This window comes from Rattus norvegicus, chromosome 1 (assembly GCF_021556685.1).
Source record: "Rattus norvegicus strain SHRSP/BbbUtx chromosome 1, alternate assembly SHRSP_T2T, whole genome shotgun sequence".
NCBI lineage: Eukaryota > Metazoa > Chordata > Mammalia > Rodentia > Muridae > Rattus > Rattus norvegicus.
The window spans coordinates 93129600-93143199 of NC_141534.1; the positions used below are offsets into that span (position 1 = coordinate 93129600).

At 41.7% G+C, this 13600-nt stretch overlaps 1 protein-coding gene across 3 annotated transcripts in view; it reads right to left on the bottom strand.

The window, feature by feature from the left end:
- Window positions 1–605: 605 nt before the first annotated feature.
- The window catches only part of Cyp2b21 (cytochrome P450, family 2, subfamily b, polypeptide 21), a 31034-nt gene continuing 18039 nt past the window's right edge, over window positions 606–13600 (bottom strand). For 2 of the 3 annotated variants that reach the window (XM_087652900.1, NM_198733.1), the window contains 5 exon segments: window positions 13230–13406; window positions 12620–12761; window positions 11262–11449; window positions 10948–11089; window positions 606–1171 (listed from right to left, as the gene is read on the bottom strand). In XM_087652900.1, the coding sequence (XP_087509026.1) occupies window positions 981–1171; window positions 10948–11089; window positions 11262–11449; window positions 12620–12761; window positions 13230–13406 (840 nt within the window). In that variant the 3' untranslated portion in view covers window positions 606–980. 3 annotated transcript variants of the gene reach the window in all.

Here is a 13600-nt window from a genome sequence, read left to right on the forward strand (position 1 = left end):
TGGATTGCAACAAAGACAAATACCAGCAGTTCTCCAGGCATCTTCCAGGAGTGCAGCACTGCTTGACACAGATGAGAGGTAGAGGCTCATGGGTGGACAACTACCCAATTCTCAGTCTTTCCATTATGGGACAGTCATTGATGAACTATCTGGCTATAGACTTTAAACTACTCTAACAAGTCCCATAAATAGATGACAGACAGACAGATAGATAGATAGATAGATAGATAGATAGATAGATAGATAGATAGACAGACAAATAGATAGATAGATAGATAGATAGATAGATAGATAGATAGATAGATAGATAGATGGCATATAGACTGGTTAATTGATTGATTCTGTCAGTCATCTTCTTTTAGAAAATCCTTACTAATGCAGGCATTAGTGTGATTCGTGGGAGAGCTAGAAGGAAACAAAAAAATCTGAGGTCCATGTTCAGAAACATGAGGCTTAGGGGCTATGAGCTAAGGGGGTCTCTGCTTAGAATGAAGGTGCAGGAAAAAAGTAGCATGAGAAAAATCCATGAATATGTGTGACTGTGGCCTGTAGAACACAGAAAAAAAGATAATGTTATGCGAAGTAAAGGCACAAGACACCAAAGATCACACACTCGGTGATTCTGTTTATTTGAACTGTACATACTAGGCAAGATTGTAGACATAGAATCCAAACCTTATACAGAGTGAATTAGCATAAACCATGAACTGTGGAGAGATGATAAGTGAGGTCTTGGGCTGTTGGGAGGAAGATGGAAGTGATTCAGGATGAGAAGTGACCTTCAGAAGTCTCTGTTCATACACCAAGAAAGACAGTTGATTGATTTCTCCATTCCATTCACAGGAGATGAACACACATTGGGGATTAGAGAACTGCAGTAGGAGTAAGGGTGTGAGCAGTGACCCTGGGCCTGGATTCCAGCTGCTCTCTCTGAGGCACAAAGATAAAGCTATTCTCAACAGATGAGATACTTGTTTGCCTCAGCCCAATTGGCGAGATAAGAAGCAGATCTGGTATGTTGGAGGTATTTTGGCAAAGCCACTCTCCTTGGGAGTGAGATCAATGTCCTTAGGAGACACAGGGCTGGACACTGAGAAGTTCTGGAGGATGGTTGTGAAGAAAAGGAACAACTCATTGCGGGCAATGCCTTCACCAAGACAAACACGCTTTCCTGTGGGCAGAGAAAGTGAGCCATGTGAGTCCCTGGCCAGTTGAACTGCCCCATACATAATTCAATTGAGATAACTCTGACCATTGCAATGAATAACAATAAGTTTGACTCTCAGCCTCTAGTTCATATGAGACTATTAAGAGGTTCCCAGACATGAAAGAATTGGTGCATAGGCCAGTGATATGTCTTAACATAGGCAGGAGCCTGCCACTGGTCCTGGGAACATGAGTTCAATCCCCTGGACACACATGCTGGAAGGAGAGAACCACTCCTCCAAAATGTCCTCCAATATAAACATACATAAATCCCATAGCACATATGAATATGCATGCTATTATGTAAATAATAAATAAATCATAAAATGAAGGAGGAATTTTTGTGGAAGTCTTGTGGTCACTTTTGGTAGATTTGTAGCTTTTGTTAGATTACCAGATCTCTTTATTCCCATTAGAACATGTTGGAAGTGTGTGCACTCATTTATAACGTAGGATCTTTGGCATCCCTAAATTCTTATATGAGAAAATTGATACACAAATCATAAGGCTGTCCCAAGGGAAAAGGTAATGTTTTGAAAGAATCCTATATAAACTTGGCAAGGAGGAGCATGCCTGTATTCCAAGCACTTGATAGACGTAGGCAGGATGATGATGGGTTCTGAATACCCTGGGCTACAAAGAGAGACCTCTGTGTCTCTCCTCCTTCATTGTTGTCTCTGTCTCTCATCCCTCTCTCTCTTACTCTCTGTCCCTTATTCTTCTATACCTTGAGATTAATGGACTTGAACAAGTAAGTTCAGAAACACAATATTTCAGAAAATAGAGAATGGGCACATGATGTACACTGGGTTTTCAGTGGAATGAGGGGTGCTTGCTGATTTGTAACCTCAAGTATGGAGCACCATACAGCAGTAAGAGCCTGAAATCCTATGCCAGCCACTGCTGTATCTCTACCTCAGTGATTCTTTATCTGCAAGTGACTGCCTGGGCCCTCTAGGTGCAGGAGGGATTTCCCCACAATCTCCATGCCTTCCAGGTTGTAGGAAAATTGTGCCTGTGTAGGAATATTTAGAAAAAGCACCCTATTCTTCTGGGCATCTCTTTTCCAGAGTTTGTGAATTTATGGAGTACTTCTCTGAGATGGTTCTCCTAGAACTAGTTCGGTGACCGATTTTCCCAGAACAATAATTTATCTCAGTCTCAACACAATGTCTCCTTCTCTGGATCTGGTGATTTGGGTATCTTTTATGGATCTCCATCCCCTCTCCCTTTCCCTCCCCCTTTCCCTCCCCCTCTCCCTCTCCCTCTATCTCTATCTCTATCTTTATCTCTGTCACTCTCTCCCTTTCTCCTTCCCTCCCTCTCTTCTTACCCTTGACAGTCTACCTGAACCCATGTCTGTACTTATCACCACATGTCCTTTGATCTGTTCTCTCTGTGTCTCTCTCAATTCCTTAGATGGAGTTCTAACAACCCCTTCTCTAAGTACAGCTTGTCATATGTTCCTTCTCTGTTCTCTCTCATGTTCCTTTATTACTACTTGTGCCTTTCTCAAATTTTCTTTTCTTTCCTCCCCCAATCTGCCTTTTTCTTTCTAGTTTTTGTCTTTCTTCTGTCTCAACTTCACTCCCTGGTTCTGGTTCTTACAAAATGTCTCCTCTTGTTGGAGCTGCCATGTCTCTCTGTGTGCCTATCTTTTTTTGGGATAGGTTTCAAATTTTTTATCTCTCTATTGTTCATTTCTCTGTGTCCCTTTTGTCCACAGGCCTGCCTCTCTAAATATGGAATTGTTATATGAACCATTCATTTGTTGTATTTATACAACTCAAAAGATGAAATATGAAAATGAGGCATTATACCATCAGAGCCAGGAGCAGAGCTGAGCTCAGGGTGACTGAAGTTACTTACACTCAACACTACACAGTTCTTAACTGAGATGTGGCTTAGCAAGAGAGTATTAGCCTAAAAGCCCTCAGTGAGGGATGAGGGCAGAAAGACTCGCCAGGAATAAACCTTCTAGTATGTACCAGTGTGGGACTGGAGCTGTGGAATGTTTGCAAGAGTGCTTACTTAGCATCCACACAGCCCTGGGTTCCATCTCTAGCATGAGGGTTGTGGCAAAGGGAGAGATTGGTGACCAAAGGCTAAAGAATTGTTTCTAGAGCATCCATTTCTCCAAATAATAAGAAACCTGAGCACAAAGCTTCCATACTTACATCCTATAGAGTCCATTAAATTGACTGAGTTGAGCTGAAGGTGGCTTCTGTATATAACAAAATAACCACATAAAACAACTGGACTACCCAGTAAATTGAGATAATATTCTTCCAATGAAGAACACATCTCAGGCACTCATAGCAGTTAACCAATCCCAGGCTGCCAACTTCTCCAGTATGGTCAAGTAACTCTGAAAGGGAACTGACACCAATCAAGCTGTCTGCACATCTCCCTCTTTTGTCTATAGACACTACCTGTCAATACTGACAGGTGCTGTTAAAGCTATTTTCCATCATGAATGGTTTCAAACATATGCTTATGATTTTTCTCTTACAATTTGACAGACCAAAGAGTATTAAGGGATAAGCATATCAAGACATGTGACATCTCCCTATTGCTACTGTTCACAGAAAAAGCCAATGCCTACCCAGCTGTCATGAGCCCATCTAGCTCATGGCAGTGTTCATAGATGATGTCAGTTGTTCTTGCTGTTTCTTAAGAAAATTGTTGGGAGCAGCCTTGAGATGGCGAAAGCAGCCTTCAAGTTAAAAAGCAATTGTATTCTAGCATTATGCTAGAATAATAAGCAATAGTCTTCAGGTTAAAAAGCAATTATATTTTAGCCTTATGATAGAACAAAAAGTAATAGCCTTAGGTTAGATCAAAGCAGCACCTGCAGCTCTACATAAATTCAATAGATAGCATAAATCTAGGTGTCAGATCACTGAGTACCAGTGGTCAGGCACTGATGGTCAGGTCACTAAGCAACCCACCTTGCTGTTCCCCCACTTGGCCGATTTACCCAGCCAATATCCTGGTTATTAAGCCAGGCCCATTCTTTATGGTCACCCAAACCCTCCCCACATTTTGCTTCTATCAGTATATCTTCAGCCTGAGAAAAATTAAAAATTGTCAGCTTGATCAGACTTCTTGACTTGCTGTCCGTTCTTTGTGTCTCTTGTCCCCCATTCTCTCCTAGGTGGACCCCAGACCCTGGTCGACTGCCCTTCGGGTCAGGGCAGAAAATGAATATGCACTCTCTTCTAACTCACAGAAAACCAGGTGGTTTGTTTGACTACAGATCTTCAACTGTCCCTCTGTTCTCCCAGTCCTAGCTGAGAAACATTTGAAGGAATTCTCATCATCTTTAACCATTAAGGGAATACAAGGCAAAACTGCTTTGAGACTCCATCTTACCCATGTTAGAATGTCTAAGATGAATAACACAAGTTACAGGTCATTCTGGTGAGGATGTAGAGCAAGGGGAACAGTCCTATATAATGACAATTTTTGAAATTTGCTTCCTTTGAAAAACACAGAAATTTTACAGAAATGTGTTTTTGTTTTTAACCCCAGGTGTGGGATACAGAGCTGTTTGAGCTTGTCCACAGGCACTGACTGTGGTTTTCTTGTGCTCCAGCAATGACATGATTTTTCCAGCTGTACATAGTTTCTGCACATGTGTGAAGTTTAGAATTCTGGGAACATTTCAGAGGTTATATAAATGGTAAATCTACTAAGAGGTGGGGTCAGTGTTTTGTGGGTGGTTTGATAGTGGGTTTTTGGTAGGTTTTGGTTGTTGGTTTTAGTTCATTAAGCACTCAGTTGTGATACACAGACAGTAACATGAAGAAATTACATATCCTGACAGAGTAAATCAAACTTGCCCCCAAGGACCTCAGTGCTCCAAAGCAGCAGAAAGTAGTCTAATGATAATATTGCTTTCTTTCCATCCTCTAACCTTATTCAGGGATCTGTTTTGCTTCCTATCTATCCTTTCTTTCCTCTTATCAATTGTTAGAGAATTAAAGGATAGAAAAGGGGTTGAGCATTGAACTGCCTGAGGATCCAGCTATACCTCTCTTGGGCATATACCCAAAAGATGCCCCAACATATAAAAAAGACACGTGCTCCACTATGTTCATCACAGCCTTATTTAATAGCCAGAAGCTGGAAAGAACCCAGATGCCCTTCAACAGAGGAATGGATACAGAAAATGTGGTACATCTACACAATGGAATATTACTCAGCTATCAAAAACAATGCCTTTATGAAATTCGTAGGCAAATGGTTGGAACTGGAAAATATCATCCTGAGTGAGGTAACCCAATCACAGAAAAACACACATGGTATACACTCATTGATAAGTGGTTATTAGCCCAAATGCTTGAATTACCCTAGATGCATAGAACAAATGAAACTTAAGATGGATGATCAAAATGTGAATGCTTCACTCCTTCTTTAAAAGGGGAACAAGAATACCCTTGGCAGGGAATAGAGAGGAAAAGATTAAAACAGACACAAAAGGAACACCCATTCAGAGCCTGCCCCACATATGGCCCATACATATACAGCCATCCAATTAGACAAGATGGATGAAGCAAAGAAGGGCAGGCTGACAGGAACCGGATGTAGATCTCTCCTGAGAGACACAGCCAGAATACAGCAAATACAGAGGCGAATGCCAGCAGCAAACCACTGAACTGAGAATAGGACCCCATTGAAGGAATCAGAGAAAGAACTGGAAGAGCTTGAAGGGGCTCGAGACCCCTTATGAACAACAGTGCCAAGCAACCAGAGCTTCCAGGGACTAAGCCACTACCTAAAGACTATACATGGACTGACCCTGGACTCTGACCTCATAGGTAGCAATGAATATCCCAGTAAGAGCACCAGTGGAAGGGGAAGCCCTGGGTCCTGCTAAGACTGAACCCCCAGTGAACTAGATTGTTGGGGGGAGGGCGGCAATGGGGAGAGGATGAGGAGGGGAACACCCATAAAGAAGGGGAGGGGGAGTGATTGGGGGGATGTTTGCCCGGAAACCGGGAAAGGGAATAACACTTGAAATGTAAATAAGAAATACTCAAGTTAATAAAAAAAATAAAAAACAAAAGAAAAAAAAGGAAAAAAAAGAAAGAAAGAAAAGGGGTCGAGAAGGGTCAAAGAAAGAAGAACTCATAAAGTAGTAAAGGACAACTACACTCCTCCATTGCTGGTGGGAGTATAAACTTGTATAGCCACTATGGAAATCATTGTAGCAGTTCCTGGGAAAGTTTGGAATTTACTGCAAGATCCAGCTATAGCACTGTGATGGTATGTATATGGTTGACCCAGGGACTGGCACCTACTTGTTGAAGTAGGTGTGTCACTGTGAGGCATGGGCTTAAGACCCTTACTCTAGCTGTCTGGAAGTCAGTCTTCCACTAGCAGCCTTCAGATGAAGATGTAGAACTATCAGCTCTGCCTGTATCATGCCTGCCTAGAGTCTGCCATGCTCCTGCCCTGATGTTAGTGAACTGACCCTCTGAACTTGTAAACCATCCCCAATTAAATGTTGTCCTTTATAAGTCATGGTGTCTCTTCACAACAATAAAGCTCTAACTAAGAGAATCACTCTTGGGTTTATACCCAAAGGATGGTTCATCCTACCACCAGGACACTAGATCAACCATGCTCTTTGCTGCTCTATTAAAAATAACCGGAATTTGAAACAACATACATGTTCCTCAACAGAAGAACAGATAAAAAATATATGTGGTAACTTTATATTTTTTTCAGCTTTTAAAAAATAACATCATGAAATTTGCAGCAAATTAATGGAATTAGAAAATAATCATCCTGAGTGAGGTAACTGAAACACAGAATGACAAATATAAAATGTACTCCCTGATATATAGATATTAGCCATTAAATAAATGATAATCAAGCTACAATTCATAAACTGAAAAAGGTTATGAAGAGACAAGGCGACTTGGAGGAAGACATGACTCTTCCTTGGAGGGAACAATAGAATAGGTTACATGAGTGACCCAGGGGCAACAGAGAAGACAAGAATGAGAGAATCAAGTGGGGAGGAAAGAAGGGTTTGAAGGATAAAATGTGGGGAGAGACAGCTAGATAAGAGAGGAATTTGAGAGGTGTTAGAGAATCATAGTGCAATGGAAACTTCCTAAAAGATATGAAGATAGTCCTCATGAAGTATCCAAATAAATCAGAAATATAGCCCCAAATAACGAACTCTTGTCTCTTAATGAAGCTTTTAGAAACAGGACTGGGTTACGCCAACTGAGTTGTCAGCCAAAGTGACCTCAGTTGAAATCCCCAAACAATCCAGGTTGTTGACAGCACAATAAATAGATTGCTCTGTATTGGCAACAGTAAGGCCATATTGATGAAGATAATACTCACACAATTCATCAAATATGGAGAGGTCACACTGGAGCCTACATAGAACCTTCAACCTCATGTTCTAGTGCCTTTGATACATAAGGTGCTCTGCAGGCTACTTAATGAGAAATGTATACAGTAACCCAGCCATGATATCTTTGATGTACAGTGCTGTCCTGCCCACAAGATATTCTGGGGTGCAATGTTGGCACAAATCTTGTGGGAGTAGCCATCCAGTGTCTGGTTTGATAAAGAACTACTGACTAGATTGCCCAGAGACATAGGACAAAACCAAATGCTACTGGTACAAAAAATCATACTAAAATAAATCTTAAAGGAAATAAGCTATGCTCATAGCTTATTGCCTTATTCAGCCATCATCAGGGAGACATCCTTCTTCAGCAGATAGGAGCAAATACAGAGACTCACACCCAGACATTGCTCACAGAGAGGACTTGGAACACACAAATCTAAATAGGATGTATCCATCAAATCCCTCCTCGAAGCGTTCAGGGAACTCTGTGGAAGAGGAGGGTGAAGAGTATAATAGCCAGATGAGGTAAAGGTCACCAAGAGAACATGGCCTCTAAATCAACATGATCAAAGTTTTTATGAACTCACAGACTGAAAGAGCATGCACAGCGCCTGTCCTGATCTATTCCAGGTTCTCTGTGCATTTATTGTAATTTTGTTTAATATTTTTATGTGATTTATTATTGTGTGAATTACTGGGTCTCTGATTCTTGTGCCTTTTCTTGGGCTCTTTTGCTTCTGGTGGTTTTTCCCTGTTCAACTTTGATGTAATAAGTTTTGTCTTGTTGTATTATATTTTATTTCATTTTAGCTTGTTCTTATCTCTTATAAGCCTGTTCTTTTCTAATGAGTGGGTTCAGTTGGGAGAGGAGGTAGGGATGAACTGGGAGGAGTAGAGGGAGGGAAACTGTTACTGGGATATATTGTGTGAGAGAGGAGTCTATTTGTAATAATAGGGGAGAAAGGAAGAAATAAACATAAGTCTAAATGACACAATTGATGATTTTGAGGCAACTAAAAAGAACTGATGTCTCATTTTGGTTATTATAGTTCCTAAAGCAAAGAAGCTGTCATCTGTTATTTTTAGGACTTTGCATAGAAACTACTGGTGGGCTTTAAACATGTCATGAGCTAGCAGACAATACTCTGTGCCCGCATCTCCTCTATCAACCTACTCGTTATTTCAGAAACAGTGGTGGAATTCCTCCATTCCACTGAACTCATTTTGTTCTCTGTAAAGATTCTCTTTTGTCAGTCATTTAATCATGATTAAAGACAAACATTTTTAGTTGTTTGAAAAGGGAGCCAAATCCATCCTATGGAAAAAAGAGCATTTTCAGCAAATGGTGCTGGTTCAACTGGAGGTCAGCATGTAGAAGAATGCAGATCGATCCATTCTTATCACCCTGTACAAAGCTTAAGTCCAAGTGGATAAAGGACCTTCACATCAAACCAGATACACTCAAACCAATAGAAGAAAAAGTGGGGAAGAACCTCGAACACAACTTCCTGAACAAAACACCAATGGCTTATGCTCTAAGATCAAGAATTGACAAATGGGATCCCATAAAACTACAAAGCTTCTGTAAGGCAAAGGACACTGTTGGTAGGACAAAATGGCAACCCAGAGATTGGGAAAAGATCTTTACCAATCCTACAACTGATAGAGGGCTTATATCCAAAATATACAAAGAACTCACAAAGTTAGACTGCACGGAGACAAATAACCCTATTAAAAATGGGGTTCAGAGCTAAACAAAGAATTCACAGCTGAGGAATATCGAATGGCTGAGAAGCACCTAAAGAAATGTTCAGCATCTTTAGTCATAAGGGAAATACAAATCAAAACAAGCCTGATATTCCACCTCACACCAGTCAGAATGATTAAGATCAAAAGCTCAGGTGACAGCAGATGCTGGCCAGGATGTGGAGAAAGAGGAACACTCCTCCATTGTTGCTGGGATTGCAGACTGGTACAACCATTCTTGAAATGAGTCTGGAGATTCCTCAGAAAATTGGACATTGAACTACTTGAGGACCCAGCTATATGTCTCTTGGGCATATACCCAAAAGATGCCCCAACATATTACAAAGACACGTGCTCCACTATGTTCATAGCAGCCTTATTTATGATAATCAGAAGCTGGAAAGAACCCAGATGCCCGTCAACAGAGGAATGGATACAGAAAATGTGGTACATCTACACAATGGAATACTATTCAGCTATCAAAAACAATGACTTTATGAAATTCATAGGCAAATGGATGGAACTGGAAAATATCCTTCTGAGTGAGGTAAACCAAGCACAGAAAAACACACATGGTATGCACTTATTGATAAGTGGATATTAGCCCAAATGCTAGAATTACCCTAAATGCCCAGAGCACATGAAACTCAAGAAGGATGACCAAAATGCAGATGTTTCAATCCATCTTTAAAAGGGGAACAAGAATACACTTGGGAGGGGATAGGGAGGCAAAGCTTAGAACAGAGACAGAAGGAACACCCATTCAGAGCCTGCCCCACATGTGGCCCATACATATACAGCCACCAAACTAGATAAGATGGATGAAGTAAAGAAGTGCAGGCTGACAGAAACCAGATGTAGATCTCTCCTGAGAGACCCAGCCAGAATCTGGCAAATACATAGGCGAATGCCAGCCGCAAACCACGGAACTGATAACGGGACCCCCATTGAAGGATTCAGAGAAAGGACTGAAAGAGCTTGAAGGGGCTTGAGACCCCATATGAACAACAATGCCAACCAACCAGAGCTTCCAGGGACTAAGCCACTACTCAAAGACTATACATGGACCGACCCTGGGCTCCAACTACATAGGTAGCCATGAATAGCTTAATAAGGGCATAAGTGGAAGAGGAAGCCCTTGGTCATGCCAAGACTGAACCCCCAGTGAACCGGATTGTTGAGGGGAGGGCACTAATGTGGGGAGGATGGGGAGGGGAACATTCATATAGAAGGGGAGGGGGAGGAGTTAAGGGGATATTGGCCTGGAAACTGGAAAAGGGAATAACAATTGAAATGTAAATAAGAAATAGCCAATTTAATAAGGATGGAGAAAAAATCGTGGAAAAAAAAAAGGGTGTCCACTAATTATAAATAAAAACTAAGAAACTGAACTTGCTCAAGTTCAGAGACTTTCAAATACTTCCCCCAAAGTCTTCCTGACCGGGATGCTCCCTCAATTCAAGAATACCCACATAGGACTGATGCCAGCCTGAATGGGACCAGCCAGGCAAGGAAATGGGGATAGACCCAGTAAGGACGGAATTTACTGTTGTTTGTGTCTCAGAGGGTGGGACTGCCCTCTTGTGTCTGGGAAAGGAATCACAGGGCTATCTCACCTGTGGAGAAGGGCAGAAAAGCTTCATTCTTCTTCAGTGCCCCATTGGCATCCAGGAAGTGCTCAGGATTGAAGGTGTCCGGGTGTTCAAAGTACTGTGGATCATGGAGTGCTGAACTCAGGATGGGGTACACCTCAATGTTCTAGGAGAAGTTATGAGATGTAAAGAGGTTAACATACCCTGACTGTTACATGCAAAACAGTCAGTCCTTATGAAACATGGAATGCTGGGAAACCACAGGCAGTTTGAGGTTGGTGAATAGGAAAATGGAGGACACTCAAGGAGCAGCAATGACGAATCACAGCTGGACTCACCTTGGGGAGCAGGTACCCTCGGAACAATGTGTCTTTGGTGACTCTGTGTGGCAGACCAATCGGGACAAGATCTGAAAATCTCTGAATCTCATGGATGACTGCATCAGTGTATGGCATTTTGATGCGGTCATCAAGGGTTGGGACCCGGTGTGAGCCAATCACCTGATCAATCTCCTTTTGAACTTTCTCTGCACAGAAATGGGAGACAATAATAGTTTTTATTTCTCAAATATGATGCACAGTGATGTTGTTTTCTGGTATCCAATAACCCAAGAACAGTTCAGAGCTGTTCTGCTAAGAAAGATAAGGTGCCCTCTTGGGTGCATACACCTGTGCTTCTCTCAGGAACCTGTCTCTCTAACCATGTGTAGAGCATGTTAGAGTCTCTTCTCAAAAAGCTCTAACTTTGCTTGTAAAAGAGAGAAAAGGAAAATCAAGTAAAGGGACATTTCAACTGTCAATCGAAAGTTAGGGCTTGAGGGAAGGTTGGCAAGAATGTAATGAATGTTATCAATTGTATTCCTGCATGTACGCATCTTCACACACACACACACACACACACACACACACACACACACACACACACACCTCTTTGTATGGAATTTATGTATAAAATCTAGGGGCTGGATAGATGGTTCAACAATTAAGGGCAATTACTGTTCTCTCAGAGAACCTAGATTCAATTCCCATCACCTACATGCAGCTCACATTGTAACTCCTAGTCCAGGGAGTCCAACACCTTCACCCAGACAGGAAAATACCAATGCATATTAAATTAAAATAGAATTTTAAATCTGGGCTAAGAATCTGGAGCTATGTCCTTGGATGATCTGTGGCAGCCATGTTCACAATAAGTTTAAATTGTTTTAAAATTTTTACGTGAAAGAAATGGATGAGTCCATTAATAAAAGGAAAGATTGATAAGTGATGAAATGAACAAACTAAAAACTGTATGTATGTCTTCCACATGCCACCCATTATTTTAATCAATTTAAAAATGTATACATGGAAAAGGGATAAATAAATGGGTGGGGAAATGAAGATGATGGGTAAACAGATGAAGAAATGGATGGATAGAAAGAAGAATGAATGGATAGAAGTATGAAAGTAAGGCAGGAGGACAGAAAGAAGGAAGGAAAGGAGGAATAAAAGGACAGATGGATTGATGGATGTATCAAACTCTAAGTCATTGTAGAAAACAGGTTATCCAATTATTCATTCATACACTACCTTGGTTTACAAGTAGAGCAAAACCTTCAGAGTTTCAGATGGAAGTGGTCCATGTCTCACTCGTACAGAACAAACTCATGCAGCCAAGACGGGGTGGAAGAGCCCCCATCAGTCTACCCATGGCTTACCTGCAACATGGGGGTACTTGAGCATGAGCAGGAAACCATAGCGAAGTGTGGTGCTGCTGGTCTCAGTGCCAGCAAAGAAGAGAGAGAGCACAGACATCATGAGGTTCTGGTGATGGAATTCTGTGTGGTGGTTTAATTTCTCCTGGTCCCAAATGGGAGAGAGAAGGATTGGTCAGGGGTGATGGCACCTTTGCAATGAGATGCATATGTGAAGGCCACATATCTCTGGGCATGGCCTTCTGTTTGTGAGTCTTATACTAAATTGATCCCTGAACATTGCTAGGCCACAGACGATGCCCTTTGGTTTCTTCTGCCTTCTATCTCTATACATTGCTCTTCGGTGGCTAATCATGTTTTATCTCCTAGGATCCTTCCTCTATGGTCTTTCTGCTGTTTACACCATCCTTGTGTTTCATCCCTACCTACACCCCTTCTCTATTTCCTTATGTCATTTTCTTCCCACTTTCTCTTTTATTCCAGATGTTCTGCATCTCCTCCACTCTATTTCTACCTCTCCTCACCATTGTCCAGCCCACTACCCTCTTTTCCTCTGACACCATCTCTGTCCTTCACTCTCACCCACCCCCTCTCTCATTCATGCAGGACTAACCTTCTCCATTCTGAGAAGGTAGGTATCTATGAAGTCTCGTGGAGTGCTGGGGTCTAATGTGGCCCTGTGCTTCTCCACACAATGGCCAATGAAGTTGAGGATTTCCTCTATGTTTTTGGAGATGTGTCTGTGGGTGCCAGGAAAGTACTTCAGGAAGCCAGGGAAAAGCTCAAACACCTGTAAGAAAGAAGGGCCCAGGAGGTCACCTATAGCTATCAGGTCCCAAGAAGTGACCAGATCATTATCTTAGTCACTGTTCTAATGCTATGGGAGACACTACAAACAAGGCAACTCTTACAAAAGAGATCATTTACATGGGGGGCTTCTACTGTTTCAAAGTGCCAGTTCAGTATTGTATCATCAGGACAAGC